Source organism: Diplotaxodon limnothrissa, linkage group LG7, assembly GCF_057381915.1.
Source record: "Diplotaxodon limnothrissa isolate DT_005_m linkage group LG7, D_limnothrissa_male_GT1.1, whole genome shotgun sequence".
NCBI lineage: Eukaryota > Metazoa > Chordata > Actinopteri > Cichliformes > Cichlidae > Diplotaxodon > Diplotaxodon limnothrissa.
The window spans coordinates 10,058,359-10,077,423 of record NC_140602.1 but is presented as its reverse complement, the minus strand read 5'-3'; the positions used below and the strand labels follow the sequence as shown (position 1 = coordinate 10,077,423).

The 19,065-nt window shown below is 37.9% G+C and overlaps 1 protein-coding gene across 1 annotated transcript; it reads right to left on the bottom strand.

The window, feature by feature from the left end:
* Positions 1 to 1,043: 1,043 nt before the first annotated feature.
* LOC146627789 (receptor-interacting serine/threonine-protein kinase 3-like) lies at positions 1,044 to 17,080 on the bottom strand. Its single transcript, XM_085358994.1, has 15 exons — positions 17,016 to 17,080; positions 8,763 to 8,942; positions 8,348 to 8,672; positions 8,119 to 8,267; positions 7,971 to 8,020; positions 7,557 to 7,712; positions 7,336 to 7,418; positions 7,160 to 7,226; positions 7,019 to 7,065; positions 6,642 to 6,708; positions 6,429 to 6,469; positions 6,023 to 6,071; positions 5,688 to 5,933; positions 1,165 to 1,410; positions 1,044 to 1,083 (listed from the first exon to the last, which is right to left on the bottom strand). Exons 2-15 carry the CDS (start codon positions 8,915 to 8,917, stop codon positions 1,076 to 1,078), a joined length of 1,689 nt encoding a protein of 562 aa, XP_085215120.1. The 5' UTR covers positions 8,918 to 8,942; positions 17,016 to 17,080; the 3' UTR covers positions 1,044 to 1,075.
* Positions 17,081 to 19,065: the final 1,985 nt, after the last annotated feature.

The following is a 19,065-nucleotide window of genomic DNA, read 5'->3' as shown; positions in this document are numbered from 1 at the left end:
GTGAATGAGACAAGGTCGAACCCCAGGATACGTACAAACTTCCTGTCTTTGAGAAATGAGACAGAGAATAACTTTTAAAGACGTAATGCTGTCTAATTAGTTTGTCACACTTAAATTTAGGAGTGGCTTGTATACCGTGGCACTATTATTTATCATGGCAGTATAACAACAGAGTTCTATAAATACTTTCTTATATTATGACGTTTTAATTAATAAAATTTAGCAGATCAACATCTTTGAAATGTCTGTTCTGGCTGCTGTGGGAGCTTTTTAATCTTAAATCGTTAAACTGTTTGGACTGTTCATTGAGAAACAGTAGGAACTTTGCTACCTACAGTGCTTTCAGTAACATCATCTACAGGTGACTGACTGACTGACTGCTTGTGACAGTTACAGAGGGATTGAACTAGAAAAGCCTCTTAGAATCTCTCTCTCTCTCTCTCTATCTATCTATCTATCTATCTACTGCAAGTCTCTCATTATCTCGCAGTTGCTCCCATTCTCCCACCAGATAAAGGAAAAAACAAACCCTCCAATGTATAATGAATGCAACAGAAATGTTGAAAAGCTAAGAAGCAAAACTTATTTTGCACAGAGATTTTTATTAAGCCTCATATTCATGACTTGTTCTTAAATTAGTATGGTTTAACAAAATGTCAATAAATGATATATGGACCAAAACATATGCATATAAGATATTTCTATATTAACTATCCAAAGCCTGAACCATGAAATAACTCCCAGAGAATACTGGTTTTTAAAAAAAAGGGACTGTTTATTGACAAATTATAAAACAATAAGAAGAAATTGGCACATTTGATTTTAAATTGTATCATATTTGCTAATTCTGTCATTTTTTTAGCAGTTAGTTTAGAAATTTTGGGTGCAGTCTATTTAGGTCTTTAGGGGGAAAAAAACACACTAATGAGGTTTCAAAAACTCAAAAAAATTCATGTATCAAATATAATACCAGTACATATTTTTCACAAAAGATTCAAGTTTGGTTTTAAAAGGGCAGGAAAGGTCTTTGACGCTTCTGTCCAAAAGATGCAGGAATGCAAAAGCTGCTTTGGAACTAGCCATCTATAGAAAATAAAAGAGAAACTATTAACTTGTTATACATGTTAAACCATATTTGACCTTTTTAATAAGAGCAAATCATACCAAGCCGCTCCACTAGTTCTGGATGATGTTTTTCAAGGGCATCAAAGAAGGCTGCTTTGACCTTCACCCCTCCTGAACGCAGTGTTCTTTCAAAGAGCTCCCTCATTTTATCTTGACTTGCCGGTTTAGCTCGAATCTTTGAATAGGCTTCAGGATGGACCAGGTCTCCAAGCTCTTCTGCTATCGCCAGCACTTCAGAAACTTCTTGGATTAACTGTGCCCTGTTTCTATCAACAAAGTCTGCTGCTTGTAAATGAAGAAAATGAAAGCATGTATTTAAAAATCATAGAATAAAAATTGTGAACGTGACTGTGAAATAATAAATAATACACACCTTTTTCATGTTCATTCATTTTTGTAGCAAAACTGCTGATATAATTCTGTTGGCAAAGGGAAATAAAACATACTTTTAGTTGTCAAAGGAGCTTGCAAAGAAAAGCGTCTGGACTTCTTTAAGTTGCTTGAAGACGTTTCACCTCTCATCCGAGAAGCTTCTTCAGTTCTAAGGTCAAATGGTGGAGAGTCCCAGATATAAACCTAGTGGGAGTGACCCCCCACAGAGGGACAAAAGGACCCCCTGATGATCCTCTAATCGCCTGAGCCAAGGTGTGAAACTGGGTGTGGGTCCCAATCAGCCAGAGTTTCGGGTGAGTTCATTGTGAAAACCTGCGAATAGCGGCCCCGCGGCCCCACCTTATTCGCATAAGGTGCCCCCCCCCCACCACCACCACCTTATGCAAATAAGGTGGGGCCACAGCATAAGGTGTGGCCACCTCAGGTTTCACAATGAACTCACCCGAAACTCTGGCTGATTGGGACCCACACCCAGTTTCACACCTTGGCTCAGGCGATTAGAGGATCATCAGGGGGTCCTTTTGTCCCTCTGTGGGGGGTCACTCCCACTAGGTTTATATCTGGGACTCTCCACCATTTGACCTTAGAACTGAAAAGCTTCTCGGATGAGAGGTGAAACGTCTTCAAGCAACTTAAAGAAGTCCAGACGCTTTTCTTTGCAAACTCCTTTGACTAGATGACCTGGATGACTGAGAACCTTCACAGACATACTTTTAGTTTATACTCAATAACTACAGCAGTACCATGATACGTTTTTAAAACAGAGTAGAAAGACATGCACAAATATTTGGCTGTTTAGAAATATTAATCCAACGACCATTAAGCAAAGAATACAGAATAAAACACGAGTGACAAACAAACAGTACACTGACTGCTAATGCGTAGTGAACATGTGTAGATGGAGTCCAGGCGGTTCTCATATTTCCTCTTTTTTCCGAGGTCGTCATTTAGGAACGTGGTGGGTAGCCGAAAACGTAATATGGTGACGATTTGTCACCTAGCGTAAAATGTTACGCTTTGGGAGTGAGAACATGTTGGAATCCCAGAACAGAGAGGTATAAAGTGCGCAGGACGTCTGATAAAACTGTTATTATGTATCAAAGGGAACCGTAAGGGCTCAGTTACAAGCACAGATTATCAAAGATGAGCAAACTAACTAGACTATCAGTACACTAACAAACTGATGCAAATCCCTGGGCATTTTCTTCCATGCGTTTTTTTTTAGCAGGGAACGAACCAGAGCAAGCTACATCTACTGCTTCCTCTTTCACTGGCAGGCTGCCCAGATAGCAAGGAAACATTGAAACAATGTTGAGTCAATATCAGGCGATGTCATTGAATCAACGTTGAAGTGTGACGTTGACCTAACGTCACTCTTGCACCCTTTTTTAACGTTGCCCTCGTGTTTATCGTGCAGACTCCTCCATGTTCACAACTTTTGCATAGATTATTCATAAGTTATATATTCTTGTCTTGTCTGCATTTTAACATGAACGTCTGTGCAACCGCGGTTCTGTGCAGGGTCCTCCATGTTCACAAACTGTTTGAAATCTTTTCCGATTTCAGAGATCACAGTCTCTAAATATCTTTTAGATTACTCATACTCGCTCTTCTGAGACCACAAATACAAATGCAACCCAAACTTCCTCAAGTTGTAGACAATCATGCGTCATTTTCTTTGTCATGTTCCTACGTGTGGGGGTTTTTAAAGGGAAAATGGCTTATGTTTTAAAAACGAAAAATGTATTAAAATGCTTGCGGCTACTCACCTTTTTGTCAAGATGTTCCACTTCCAGATTTGAAAGTTCAAACCAAAGCGGTGGCCAAGCTATGGACTTTCTAGCTTTCACTTTCCCATCTTTACTTACTGAGCAAGAGGGAGGATGGGGCGGGGCGAGGTTGGCAGCTTGGAAGGAAAATGTGTTTTTGTCTGCAGTAATTAAAGTGATAACTAAACTTCCTGACTGAACCTTAATTTCCAAAAAAGAGAGAAGCCTCTCGATACCACTGTCACTCCTTACAAAAGAAGCATAATGGTATAGTCCGCTCTAACTTTACAGCACCGTTAATTAATTCTGTATAGATGACTTAGTGCCACCATGTGGAAAAAGAAAGGAAATAAAAACAATGGAGAAAAAGGAAACTGTGAACTTATTTCTTTCAAACGAAAATTAAACAGAACAAAGCTTTTGCAGACCGGGATTGTCTGGCACATTACACAGCACTGTGGGATTCTGTTAACAGCTCACCATTTAACCTGGCAAGCTTCCCATTTTGCAATGGTCAGTTTGTGGAAAACACACAAGCCTTTAAATAGAGGAAGTATTTTGTAGGTTTTGTGAGTCAGAGTAAATTTTCATGTTGGTGGTGGTGGGGTGTTTTTGTATTGAAAGCTCACACAATGTTAGTGAGTTAAATAAATAGATGCTTATTAAAAACTGAAGGTAATATAAATGTGTTTGCTTGTTGCAAAATGATTTGTTTCGACATACACCAATAGCTGACTCAAAAATGTATGGCTTCTATGTGTTGTCTGTCAAAAGTGTTCTCACAAAGATTGTACCTCTGGCAATCCCGGCTACACATTTGTCATGACTGAGTTGTGTGATTCTGAGTGAGGCACAGGGTTGCTAGATCTTAAAATGAAAAATTTCCTTACCTGGATGATCGAGCATGCATCAAGACCTTTAAAAAATATAGGCAACTTCTGGCCTTTTGTAATAATATTAATTATGCATCAGTTCAAAGTACAGTCAGAAAGTGTGGAATCTATTGTTTTTGTGGATTTAATGAAAGCTACATTCTTAAAACACAGTAAATTTCTTAATTTCATTGCTCATACATACAATGATTCACAGTAATTATCACTGGTGAAATACACTTGGCATTGTGTGGTGTTCATTTCTAAACTTACTGATGTCTCTACCTGAAAAGAATTATAAATATTATAAATTTAGAAATTACAGATTTTTTTTAAAATCGTTTTTTTATTTTATTTTTACTGGAACCCCACTGATAACTACAGGGGCATCCAGAGTGTCATTAATGGCGAGTCAGAAATGTTCATGTAGTTGATGTAAAGACTCCTTCACGCTTGAGCTGCACCCTCACACACTCCTGTGATGGGTATTGTCAATACTCCCCTGGCGGATGGCGTGGTGACCCAAGTTTTCTGAATGCAATAACTCAAAAACGAGGTGGCATAATATTTTGAAATTCAAACTATAGTTGCAGCTACTAAAAATCTTGGAAGAGTTCTAATTTCAGTGACCTCGATGTCAAGGTCAGAGGTCAAGTTTTCTCATTCATACTATAATTTCACCAACCAAAAGTTCAAATCTAAGTAACTTTGAATGTGATGTCAAGGTCAGAGGTCAAATTTTCCAAAATCTTGTGAATCGGACCTGGAACATGTACATCTACTAGGAGGTTGATGGGTAGCACGAGTTTATTATCATTAACAGAGAGACAGATGATCATTTAAAGTAAAATCAGCAGAACATCTGTGTATAGAGTACAAAATAAGCAATTCTACTGAGTAGGCAAATACATATCAATTTTAGTTTTTATGTCTAAACATGTTGATAAAATACAGGTCCTTGTAAGAAGGTTTAACAGTAAAATATTAAAAAGCCCAATTAAAATGTTTTTTTAATGCAGACTATTAACGTCCAACACAATCCTTTGAAAGCACAAAGAACTAGTGCTTGCAAAGCACAATAGGACAATGATCTGTGTCACGCATTAAGCAAACCCCTTTCTTTAAGTAAACTGAGGAATATTCACTCATATCCCATGATGGCTTGCTGTTTCAGCTGGTGTTAATAGGTGTGGTGTGTTCTTGCTTGCTGGATTTTTATTTGTCTCTCACATCCCTCTTTCTTTTAGAGTGAAGATTCTTAGTAACAGGACAACAAAGACAGTCTGTCTAGGAAACCGGTGTCATTCACTTTGTATACAAATCTGTACAAAGGATCCTGATAAGGCTGTCCAACTCATCCCTAATAAATGGGATGATTATAGGATTGACACCATTGTCTCTTCTTTTTCTTCCTTCTTTCCTCTTTCTCTTCCTTTGAACTAGCCACCTACAGAAAATAAAGGAGAAACTATTAACTTGTTATACATGTTAAACCATATTTGACCTTTTTAATAAGAGCAAATCATACCAAGCCTCTCCACTAGTTCTGGATGATTTTTTTTAAGGGCATCAAAGAAGGCTGCTTTGACCCTCCACCCTCCTGAACGCAGTGTTCTTTGAAAGAGCTCCCTCATTTTATCTTGACTTGTCGGTTTAGCTCGAATATTTGAATAGGCTTCAGGATGGACCAGGTTTCCAAGCTCTTCTGCTATCGCCAGCACTTCAGAAACTTCTTTGATTAACGTTGCCCTGTTTTTATCAACAAAGTCTGCTGCTTATAAATGAAGAAAAAAGAAAGCATGTATTTAAAAATCATGAAATAAAAATTGTGAACGTGACTGTGAAATAATATATAATACACACCTTTTTCATTTTCAGTCAGATTTCTAGCAGAACTGCTCACATTATTCTGCTGCCAAAAGAAAAGAAAATTTATGTAGTCTCTTTTTTTTAACCATATCAGCACACAAACATCTGATTTGACTGTGAATCCTTTTGATTGTTTAGGATGATTTTTTTTATGTTTTATCTTTTTAATTTGACACAGCTTTTGGTTTGCCTACTTTGTTTCTGAGGGAGGTAAAAATTGGAAACATCCATCCTCTTTAGCACAAAATTTATTACATGTATTTATACATAACAATATTTACGTACAAATGTTTAAGTTGGTTTTGTTGTTCTCAAGTATCTTCTGATCAAAATGAGACTTGATTAAATGAAGTCACCCTGAGAACTGAGAGGCAAAGGACAAAGTCCAAATAAAAAATACCTGCAATGGGATGTCCACAGTATCATTTGATGCTGGCGGTCCTGAAAAAGAAAAATATATATGTCTGATGTTTCTTGTTAATAAGAAAGAAATGTGTATGAGAATAAACTAGGGCTGTCAGCGTTAACGCGTTAAAAAGGGATTTATCCGCATTAACGCATTAACCCTAACCCTAATCTGCGTTAAACCCTAGAATAAACATAAGTGACAAACCTGGCATCTCAGCAGTGAAACCAGATGGACGTGACATGTTGGAATCTTGATGACCAAGTTGCATATTCTAGACCAGAGAGATAAACAGAACGCAGAGAAGTCTGATAAAAGTCTTCACCATTAATTGCTATTATCAAGTTTTACTCTTGAACTAAAGCTTTACACTAATATCTATTTTTACAGTACATTGTGATTGTGAATCCTTCCTACTTGTGTCCAAGTGACATGTGGCATAATGTGAAAATCAACTAATAAGATCATTCATTCTGTCTAATGATGCAAAGTGTAATTAAAATGATCAAGAAACACTTGAGAAAGACTTGATAACATTTCTTTTCACTTTGTGAGAGGTAGATTTGTGAGTGCATATTAAATACCTGCATTTCAGTTCTTCCATCAACTTTATCATTTGACTCTGACTGTCCTGAAAAAAAAGAGAAATATCTGTATGATGTTCATTGTTAATAAGAAAGGAATAAGTCTGAGAATAAAGTGACAAACCGTACTGAAGAATCTACCTGGCATCTCATGATTAACACCGAGTGGACCACATGTGTCAGGATATTGATTACCATGTTGTGAATCCTAGGAAAGTAAACAGTACCCAAAGAAGTCTGATAAAAGTGCTCCCTCCAAAATTGAAATTGTTGACTACTTTATTAGTTCATTTCTGAAATTATAAATTGAGTTGCACCAATTTTTTCATGACTTGTCCGACTGCCTGGTGAATCCCCGCCCTGTGCTTTGAGAACACATCCTTAGTGATTTCATCACACTCTGAAACAAAACCATGGTCCATGTTTAAAAGGCATAATGTACGAAAAGTAGAGAGTTCATTAATTGTTAGTGGTTTCGTGCACATATAAAAATGGTCTGTTTAATACAGAGTGTTTAATACAGGTAGTGAACACATACCTCCAAAGTCTGGCCTCTGGGATGGATCTCCATCCCAGCACCTCTTCATGAGGCCAACCAGCTCTCTCAGCCCTTCTGCCTTTGTCTGGTCTATTTCTTTACAGGAAGGTCTGTCCCCCTTTGGGATCTTCAGTGCCAAAAGAGCTAGAGTAGCATCTGTGTGAAATACAATAAAGACTTTCATTAAAAAACATGAGCACAAACGAGAGAATGTTTTTATGGAAGTGCCTCACATTGTATTGATAATAGTTATATTAAATGTAAAACATAAAATATAAATGAATTTTTTTTTTTTTTTTTTTAAAGAAGGGCAAATATTTGACCAATAAACTGGAAACTTATAAGGAAAAACAAACATACAAACAAAGACAAATATATGGAAAATGATAAGTAACTGAAATCCATTCATTGTACCTGGAAAAGGCTTTTTCCCGCAAATAATAGACCACAGAAGAATACCATAGCTTTACAAGATAAAGAAAGAGAAGGAATTAACACAATGTGTTTAAGGTAAAATCTATAATCATACATAAATCCCCACAACTATTCTTTTAATGTTTACCTGTATATGTCGAATTTACGAACAGGCTTATATGATGGATCAAAAGACTCTGGAGGCATGTACTGACATGTGCCTCCTTTCACTGTGGACATTTCTTCAGAGCTCATCAGAGCACTGGTGGAAACCCTGGACAGACCAAAATCTGCCAGCTGCAAAATAATCAAGGAAAAAAATAAAATAACACAATTACATCAGTATAAACTAATGAGTTGAGTGGATAGCACTTTACCTTGGCATGAAGGTCACCATCCAGCAGTACATTGCTTGGCTTTAGGTCATGGTGCAAAATGTTCTTCTCATGGAGGAAGTTCATTCCTTGAGCGATTTCGTAGGCCAAGCGGAAGGCCAGAGGCCATGGTGGTGGACCTGACAAAGTCTCCAGCAGGGTCTGAACAGATCCTCTATCCATGAGCTCCATAACAATTCCCAACTGAATGTTCTGCCCTCCATTTGGTGGACATCCCCTATATATTCCATAAAGCCTCAGCACAGAACTGTGTAAGGAGACTTTGGCCATATGATTTGCCTCCTCACACAGTTCTATGTCCCTAGTGCTGGAAGGAAAATGCAAAAGGCTTTAGGAAAGGACTAGTTCATGTACTTGGAAGTATAAAAATTAAGAAATAGTTCTGTTCAAATTTTACCCAGCAGCATGTTGAAGTAGCTTAATGGCCACGTCACACCTCCACTTCTTGTGTCTAGCCTTGAAGACTTGACCAAATCCACCAGAGTCAATTAACTGCCAGTTCTCCAAGCTTTCGTTTCCAACTGATTCAATGTCAGGTCTCTGCAGTTCCATCACCTGCTGAACTCAGGTACAAAACCTTAAAACATAATAAAATGACACAGAGAAACTTTTATGAGTATTTTTACAACACCTTAGAAGTCTTTGTTGTTGCACTAACATGAAAGCAGCTGGAAGCAAGACACTGACACACATTTTCCACTTTCTAATAATACTGGTGCACTTCTCACAACATTTTTGAAATTGTGTATTCTGAATTTGCAGAAGCTAGAAAGAAAAAAAACTAGACTACACTGTTAGACTTTTCATCTCCACTTTAAGGCAACATACTGGCGTCACTGTTGCCAGCGTCATACCATGACGCCATGTTACAGTAGGTTACCGTTCTGCAGGATGATACCGTTTTTTGCTGTTGTGGTATAATACTCTTGGACAAATTATGGTAACGCACTGTAGCCTTTTTTACGGTATCTCACTGGCGACAGTGATGCCAGTGAGATACCGTTATGTCGTAAATTATGTCAACAAAGTAACATCATACTGTGATAAGAAATTGGTATTTCTTATCACAGAAATTGGTATTGGTGTATTGGTATAAACGGTACAGTGACATACTGTTTATTCACGATATGTCACTGTAAGCACGCTGCAAGGTAATAAACTGCAATATATTTACCAGTAACTTACCGTTATCACGCATCATCACATCAGTACCAAAAATATACATCTAGAGGATACCGTGTTCCTACAGGCAGTCATTTACTGTTTAACAGGTCGTAATTTACCGTAATTTCAGGAAACAGTAACATATTGTAAGAGACTGTTTAAAAAAAATAAAAAATGCATATATATATATATATATATATATATATATATATATATATATATATATATATATATACATATATATATATATATATATATATATATATATATATATATATATATATATATATATATATATAGAAAGCTCCTTACCATGCATGGAGGGTTTCACCCCAAGTCCAGCACCCTGAGGCTGTACGCTAAGCGGAAGGAAGGGGGCCGGGGACTGGTGAGTGTCAGCACCACAGTCCAGGATGAGACAACGAACATCCAAGAATACATTGGGAAGATGGCCCCAACTGACCGAGTGCTCAGTGAATACCTCAGGCAGCAGAAACCCAAGAAAGAGGAGGGAGACGAGGAACCATCATGGAAGGACAGAGCCCTGCACGGTATGTACCACCGGCAGATAGAGGAGGTGGCTGATATCCAGAAATCCTACCAGTGGCTGGACAAAGCTGGACTGAAAGACAGCACAGAGGCACTAATCATGGCAGCACAAGAACAAGCTCTGAGCACAAGATCCATAGAGGCTGGGGTCTATCACACCAGGCAAGACCCCAGGTGCAGGCTGTGTAAAGATGCCCCAGAGACAATCCAGCACATAACAGCAGGGTGCAAGATGCTAGCAGGCAAGGCATACATGGAACGCCATAACCAAGTGGCCGGCATAGTGTACAGGAACATCTGTGCGGAGTATAACCTGGAAGTCCCGAGGTCAAAATGGGAGATGCCCCCAAGGGTGGTGGAGAATGACCGAGCTAAGATCCTGTGGGACTTCCAGATACAGACGGACAAAATGGTGGTGGCTAACCAACCGGACATAGTGGTGGTAGACAAACAGAAGAAGACGGCCGTAGTGATCGATGTAGCGGTTCCGAATGACAGCAATATCAGGAAGAAGGAACACGAGAAGCTGGAGAAATACCAAGGGCTCAGAGAAGAGCTCGAGAGGATGTGGAGGGTGAAGGTAACGGTGGTCCCCGTGGTAATCGGAGCACTAGGTGCGGTGACTCCCAAGATAGGCGAGTGGCTCCAGCAGATCCCGGGAATAACATCGGAGATCTCTGTCCAGAAGAGCGCAGTCCTGGGAACAGCTAAGATACTGCGCAGGACCCTCAAGCTCCCAGGCCTCTGGTAGAGGACCCGAGCTTGAAGGATAAACCGCCCGCAGGGGCGTGCTGGGTGTTTTTTTTTTTTTTTTATATATACATATATCTATATACATAGATATATACATAGATATAGATATATAGATATAGGAAGCTGGCATTTCCCCCTCAACTGGCTGCCAATTAATATATTTGTGTCATACACACACACACACACACACACACACACACACACAGACAAAATATAATTCATGTGCTTTACATCACTTTTTATTTCAGGTCTGATTTTCCTCTGCAGAAATACACATTTCCAAAATCAAAAACTGAAAAGAACTGAAAACATATTTTGATTGAGGAAGCACTTGTTTTTACTAAACCATCTAACCCATGTATTTTCTTAGATGGTTGTACAAACAATAACGATATTATGTCATATCCATTTCATAACAGACGACATATGCTCAAGTGATGAGTTTTCTTAGTTATATTTTGTAGGGTCTTAAACCTACACTGTGAAGTGCCTTGGCAATCATTTTGTTGCCACCATACAAATAAACTAAATTGAAATGAATAGAACATCAAGCCCCACACTTCTGCCTCTATATACACTTTGTCCAAAATACTGGCTCACACCACCAAATCAATGTACAAAGCAGGGTCCACAAGGACATGGATGAGCATGTGTGATGTGAGGGAACTTGACTGACCTGCACTGAACCCTGACCTTGCTTTGTGGACTGAGGTCATTGATTTGTAGGGTGAGCCAATACGTGTGACAATAAAAGTGTAAGTAGCTGAAATAAATTTTAACAAATGGGTAAAAGAAGGAAAAAAAAAATCAAAACTGTTGCAAGATGACGAAAGAGCTTGTCTTCATTGTTGTTCGCCTCGTGTAGATTTCCAGAAAGCATGGGCCATGGATCGTCTGTGGAGACACAGGTAGCAACACATTGTTCACTTAAATTATACAAGAAATTAACTATAAATGGCAACAACAGTTACCTAATTTGAAGTTTTCCACTCAAATTCAGTAAGCCGCTGGAGGAAAGTTGTGACTGTTGAATGTTGAAGTTCTGGTAAGTGAAGGTGAGGTGTCTATGACGTGTTCAGCAGTCTGATGGCCTAGTCCGTTTTACCATATTATAATTGTACATAATTGGGAATTATTCTGCACATTAAACACACCTAACAAAGAGTCAGCCCAATTAAATTACCGGAGTTCCATCAACTGTATGGTTATTTTGGAGTTTATAGTTTGTGCTGCTGTTAAACTTTACAATATTGACTTCAGTATTTCTGCTGTTAGTGTAGCTAGACTACCATGTTGATCAGTAATATGTAATGTGAAATTTGATATTGTTACTTTGCTGGATTCACCGAGACGCATGTCCAACAACCTTGGTTTATAAAGGAAATTACATAAATGTGAGCTAAATAAACAGAGACTGGATACCTGTGTCCACGAAAAGCTCCTGTGCCAAACAGAAATTGTAATATGGTCTAATCAGCTCTATTTCATAAATGACTTCTTACCAAGCATAATCAGCCTTGGAGTGCCTGGCAGGTTGCTCTCTGCTACAAGGGACATACTGGTAGATGTTTCCTGCCAGATAAAGGACCAAGACATTTTATGTAACGGAAAAAAAACAGGACAGCAAGCAACAGCATTAAACCTAGAGCTGTATGAAAAAAGCTTACATCTGCTAAGACAAAGAGGGAGTCTTCATTTTCCTTTTAATACTTCATCATGACAAGTATGGCTGCTGTGCCAACCTTGTTGTTGGTCAAAACTTCCTCACTTTCTATCTGCTGGATGAGTGTCCTTATTCCAAGGTTCAATCTGAGCTTCTGGGTGGAGAAATAGTTAACAATCCTTCTGCCTTTGGTTATGAGGGCCTGACTTAAGCGCTCACTGATATCAATACCTGTGAGTTTGTGAAAGTGGTTCGAAAGACCTTTCTGAGTAAACAAGAATGGCCACTGCTCCTGAATTTCAGCTACTGAAAGTGAGGGACAACTGTTGATAAGCTGCCGCTGAGAAATATATGTGAGGCACATGAAGTCATCCACATCAGGTCTCTCCACAGCTCCAGGTACTTGTGAATTAAAAATTGTTAACACGATGTCTTTCTTTTCCTCTAAAAAGCTGACGTTTCCCCCTCAGGAAGTTCAACTGGCTGCCAATGAATACAGCCATAGCTATCCACAAGGCATCTAACTTTTTTAGGTGAGGTTGCATTACTGTTGGGACTGCAGTCTTCCTCATTCCTGGTTCTCTTTGTTTGACGAAGTCTATGTGTTGTATTATCTCGATTAACATGTTCAACTCTAGATTTGATGCTTCTTAGTAGTGAATAATGTCCACAATGATCTTAGCAACCTTTCACAAGATGCACGTTTAAGGTCTGTTGCCATCTGAAAAAAGAGAGATCATTGGAAAAGCTACTTTATATGGCTATTTCAACAAATATGTCCTCACTAAAAGATGAACCCTGCAGAATACCGACATCCAGGAACTTGACAGCTGAGGTAACCAGTGAACTTACAGAAGTTCTCCTCAGTGGTCTCCCTTCTTGTTCTGTGATTCCTAGGCATATGTGAATGAAAGGCAGAAAATGTTCTGAAAGTGGCAGGACAGTTCTCAGCTACACAAGAAAACCTATAGTTACCTACATGTTTGTGGCTTTTAACATGCAAACTGAACAATATAAATTTGTGTGCACGGAAGCCACAAAATTTACAAATACACATAGTTGCAAAAAGTTCAAAGACCAATTATCTTGACGCTTAAACTGGTTTAGCCTGACTAAGTCAGCACCCCGCACCGTACAGGTAGTACAAGCACACCTGAAAACACCGACCAGCTATCAGCTTTAAGCATTTGGGCGCAACCTCTGTAGTTTTTATCAAGTCTCATAAATCCATCGACAACTATTAACTAACTAGTCTTTTGAGTCTTCACAGTCATAACTATTGACATTTTGTTTTAGCACTTGAATGAAAATATCCTGGCAGGGTAGCTTAAAAGTCAAAACAAACAGTAATAATAATAATAATAATAATAATGCATTTATAATGCAATAAGAACGCATTTCTGACTTCTCTCGAATAAGTGAAAAAAACACTTACCTTCAGACTGATTAGCTGGTGTCAATCCAACTTTAATGTGTCCCATGTCAGTCAGTTTTAGGGAAAAAGTGTTAAGTTTAGATGTTTCATTTACTTTTGCGATACTCCCGCATGGACGAGAAATTTGGAGTCTAGCAGAGTTGTCACAAATAGCATACTATCTTCAGTTATAATTCCAATCAACGGTGCATTTAACCTGACTGAACTCCATCCAATTACCTCTGACTACTTCTAATGCGTCACATTGTACGTCAGGTGAAGGTGTGGTGTTGGCTATCACTCTCCCATTGAGATGTGTAACAAGTGCTACACACACCTGTCGCATAAAAACGCTTTAAAAACGTAACAATCGCTTTAAAAACACAACCCAACGCGCTAAACATGAACAAACATAAACACCCGTGTTACATTATCATGTATATCCAGGACATCTCTTTTGAACCAAGTGGTGCTACAAAGGAATTATTTCTTTAGGAGAGTGCATTTAATAGCAATCTGGCCTGCCATAAAATGCACCGCTAAAAATACAGTTTCTGCTTGTCCCAGAATTTATCAATTTTGAGAGTGAAGTTGTAGGACTGATGCTGGTTAGTGGTCTAGGTTTCATGGATGTGACACCTGAACTTGTGTAAAATGACCACCAGAGCATATTCAGAGACTTTTGGTTAGTTCACTAGAGGTGTCTTAAAAAGTACCACCTTATACAAAACAAACGAAGTTCCAGTATGAGAAAGAATAAGAAGAGAAAAAAGCAACACCCTGATACATGAAGTCATTTTTAAACATTACTCTAAATGTAACAATTAGTCTTTGTTTCTAGCCATACAAAAAATAAGTATACTTTAAGTTCATATCATGAAGTATACTTCAAGTATATTTCCCAAGTATACGTTACCTAGTACGTATACTACTAATGCTTCTTGGGACTATATTGGCCCCCGTTTTAGTACATAAAAGTATACTTGAAATTAACTTTTAGATGTACTTTTTGTTCACCATAAATGTACTATAATGTCCTTTCCAGTCTATAAGAGTATACTTAAAATATACTCTATTCTAGCACAATACTTACGTTACAAGTATACTATTAATTTACTTTTTAGTTTATATTTGAGATACTTCTGATTGAAACAGTAACTAAAAGGCAGTTGAAACTTATTTTTTTCACATGTAATAAAGCCCTTCATTCCTCAAACAGTCAGATAACAGCTCCAACTATCAGAAGGCTTCCTCTGCAGAGAACTACACTCATAGCTCAAGTACCAGAACTATATTGTAAACAGGTAAGAAAATGATTGGAGAGTTGAGGTTTATTCGCTATTGACACTTTTCACTCACGGTTTGAACAATTTCATTTTTTACCCCACTTACTCTGTTCAAAAGGTAAAAGACATTACACAACAATCTTTGACAGATTCTTGTTTTAAAACATCAATCATTTGTTTCATAGTTTTAATTTCACAGTTAAAGCACTGCAATGCATGCTGGGTATTTATTTGTACTTCAGGTATACTTCAGGTAAACTACATACTACATAGTATACTACTAGCACTACTATACTACAAGTATAGAATAAGTGTACTTATACTTTTCTGTATACTTCTAACTGTACTTAAAGTATGCTTAAATGTAATTTGGTCTAAAAAAATCAAGAAAATACATACAAAGTAAACGAAAGGTATACTTGCTTGTTTTCTAGTTTTTAAAATATACTTATAATATACTTGAATACTCTTTTTTGTAACAGTGAGACTGGTTGTTTGATGCAAGTGGAATGTAATAACATTTCACATTGTTTGAATAAACAAATACATTTATTATAATATGAGGTTCAATTCAAGAAATTCCATTTTAGTGTAGCTGCAACTTAATCCTTAAGTTAAAAATAATGCTGTATATTGTAGTTTATATACTCTCACAATGAATTGCATTTTATACACTCTGAATGAGGTTTTAAGTAATGACTCTTAGATCTACAGTAGAAAAGAACAGAAATCCAGATGGTGTAATAGTATAATTTCAGTAACATCACCAATTGTTACATTTGCTGTATTTTACAGCTGTTTCCATGAGTACAGTGAGTACCATAAAAATAATGTAATCTCATTGAATTTTCTCACAATGACATGCAAATTACAGTACTAAACTGCTAACATCCTTTAGAGTTTTTACTGTTGATTTTGCAGTACTACGCTATGGAAATTACTGCAAAGGCTAACAGTGTACACTCAGTTCTTCCAAACCTTTCATTCATTTGTCAAAATGACTTTTTTTCGTAAATACTCCAAAAAAGACAAAATTAATTGTGTTAATTGTGTAAACCAAATTGATAACAATGTTTAAATGTTTTATCAAGATACGAGAGGTATCTAGAAGTATAATCCTCATCTCTTCAAGTTTTCTGCATCTTGTCACTTACTTTAAATGTCTACTGTAGCATTTAAAGCACACCGTAAATGTAAAAGAAAATAACAATTACACAGAAAAGCACAAAACTAAAGTATGTAAATAGACTGTGAGTACAAAAAAAGATGTACTCTACAGACTATAACGGTGATAATCACTAGGCACTAGGAAGAAGAAGCGGGAGGGGGGGGGGCTGCTTCTACCCTCGGCAATCTTCTGTGTGTTCCTCTTCCTACTTCTCTGACAGACCGCTGTCCCCTCCACAAATTGTTTTAATTCCCTTCCGCTTTATCTTTTACAGTACCCATTTACATCGTTGATAATTAGTGTGTCTATTCCGCAAATGACGACAGTGAAATCATGTTAGCAAAAAGACCACAAAAACAAACGCAACTAAAACTTGTTCCAACTTCTAAACTGTAGGCACTCGTTTTCCAAAATGGCCATTTTTTTTTCAAACGTACTTTTTTTTTTTTTCAAACGTACGTTTGAAAAAAAAAATGCTTGGAATGAAATGACACCAATATTAATGAGCAATGAGAAATGCTCTTCCTGTTGTGAACAAGTTAAAAAAAATGTTCTGAAAAACTTTTCATTGCAAACTGGAGCTATCGTTTGATTTGGAGTTAAAGCATCTGTGAGGAAAGAGGATGAAAAGTAAAACGCTGGCTGCTACTCACCTCAAGCTGCTCCACACGCAGATCTAAGAAAAGCCAAAGCCTTGGTAAAAACGAAAAAAACAAACTTTCATTTTCATATCCTGGCACGCCCCGAACTGTAGTGAAGGGGCGGGGCTTACACGAAACATAATGAGCGAGCATTGACAGTATTACTGGTATGAACAGTTGCTTATAACTTTTTTGAGAGACAATATTTTGCTGAAAAAATGCTTTCTTTCGCCAAAAACAAAACAAAAACGCATGCACGTCTTTACACGTAAAGAAATCATGACCTTTAAGGCTTCAAACCACCGAAATAAAAAGTGTTTAAGTATTAAGTATTAGATTAAAGTTTCCATCATTACAAACTTTCCTTTTCTGGCATTGAATACAAACGGGAACTGCTTAAGCTTTCAGTTCCTATTTTAAGTGTTGCATACCTCAGTTTCCTGCAAAGAAGTAGTCCAAAGATACCCTCTTTTTTCCCAGTGTGAAAATGCAGAGTATCAGAGATTCCAAATATGGCAAGAATCGATCAGTCCTCTGACCGAGTATTTGAGGTGCGTTTATGGTGCTTTCTATACGATATGAAGAAGTAAGTAAAGTTTAGTGAGATACAATACTGTGCAAAAGCCTTTATATTTCTTTATATTTTGCTTCCAAGGAGCCAGACTTGAAGAGCTTTCAGACTTCTTAGGACATTAGGTCTTCTCCCTGACCATTTACAAGGACTTTTTCTACAATTCATTCAAGAATAACAAATACATGTTGCTATTGTGCAACATTTTTACACAAGTTAAAATGTTGTGTAAAAATCCAGGTCATTTTAGTAAGTTTAAATAATTAAATGGTATTAAGTATCTACTATTATAATAAAGTTAACTATTCGTAAAGATTTGGGATTACTATTGTTAAAAAAAAAAAGTTCTTAGTTCAAAAATTTAATCATGATGTTATTTATATAAATTAACAGTTAATTAATTAGCAATTAAAAATAGATGCATCCATCTGCAAAACACCCAGTAAAACAAGCAACTCACAATGGAGACATAATCAGAATCATAATATCTGAAGCTGTGCTGAAGCTAAATCTTGAGCTCATCAGTTGAATGATTACATGATTTATGACCTTCTTCTAATAAGCTCTCTCTGCCTCTCTTTTTCATCTTCTCTGCAGACAAAGCCAAAGCCAGATGAAGATGTTTTATTCATGGCTATTATTAATGTCAAACACAGTCCTGTAAAGGTGCAAAACAAACCATTGTTCTGCATCTGGAGCAATGGTGCTTGTGAACATGACACTACGGCTCTATGTCTGGTTTGCATATTCAGTCGTGTACACTCCCCCGTTTTTTTAAGAGAGCTGAGGAGTATTCACTCGCATCCCATGCTGCCTTGCTGTTTCAGCCGGCGTCGATAGGCGCGGTCTGTTCCTGCTCTCTGCATTTCCATCCCTCACTCCCCTCCCTCTTCCCCACCCACCTTCATTTACACTCATCTCAGTGAGGACCTCTCTCACCAGGGGCTGCTCTCTACGCTACATCTCTCCTCCTATCTGCATTTTCCTTCATTCTCTACCCTTGTAGAGACTGTCTATAACATCCTCCTTCTTTTGCATCCCTCTTTGCCCTTGTCTCATGCTGATGACATATGAGGCTGGGGATTAATGTAAAGGGAAGCCCTCTGCGCTGGATCCGAGAGCTGAGGTGAACGTCTGTTTTTCCATCACAGTGGAAGAGTGCTATAGACTGGGGAGCATCACTTATGCCAGCAGGTTACATCCCCTGGAGCAGCAACGGGACAGCCTCGGGAGAAAACAGCTGCACTGAAGCCCCACGTGCATGGCTGGATGTGCTTTGTGTTGATAGATAGTACACTGAAAAAGGTAGGAAGAGGGCAGCAACAGAGGGGAGAGTAGTATTTAGCAAGACGCAAACCTCCAAATAACGGTTTTGGGGGAGGTGGGTGTGGGATTCACGGGGAGTGTTTTAAATGTGAAAGGAGGAGTTGGGGTCTGCTCTACTCTGCTCTCAGCTCAAAGAACTGGAAGAAGGAGGACCGCACAGACTGA

What these genes read in the sequence shown, in the direction of transcription:
- LOC146627789 (XM_085358994.1), bottom strand. Translation starts at nt 8,917, where the DNA reads ATGGAACTGCAGAGACCTGACATTGAATCAGTTGGAAACGAAAGCTTG. An exon ending in TGTTAATCATGAGATGCCAG is followed by an intron (nt 7,066 to 7,159) that starts GTAGATTCTTCA and finishes CTTTTTTTTCAG; the next exon opens with GACAGTCAGAGTCAAATGAT. An exon ending in AGAACTAGTGGAGAGGCTTG is followed by an intron (nt 1,411 to 5,687) that starts GTATGATTTGCT and finishes TTCATTTACAAG; the next exon opens with CAGCAGACTTTGTTGATAGA.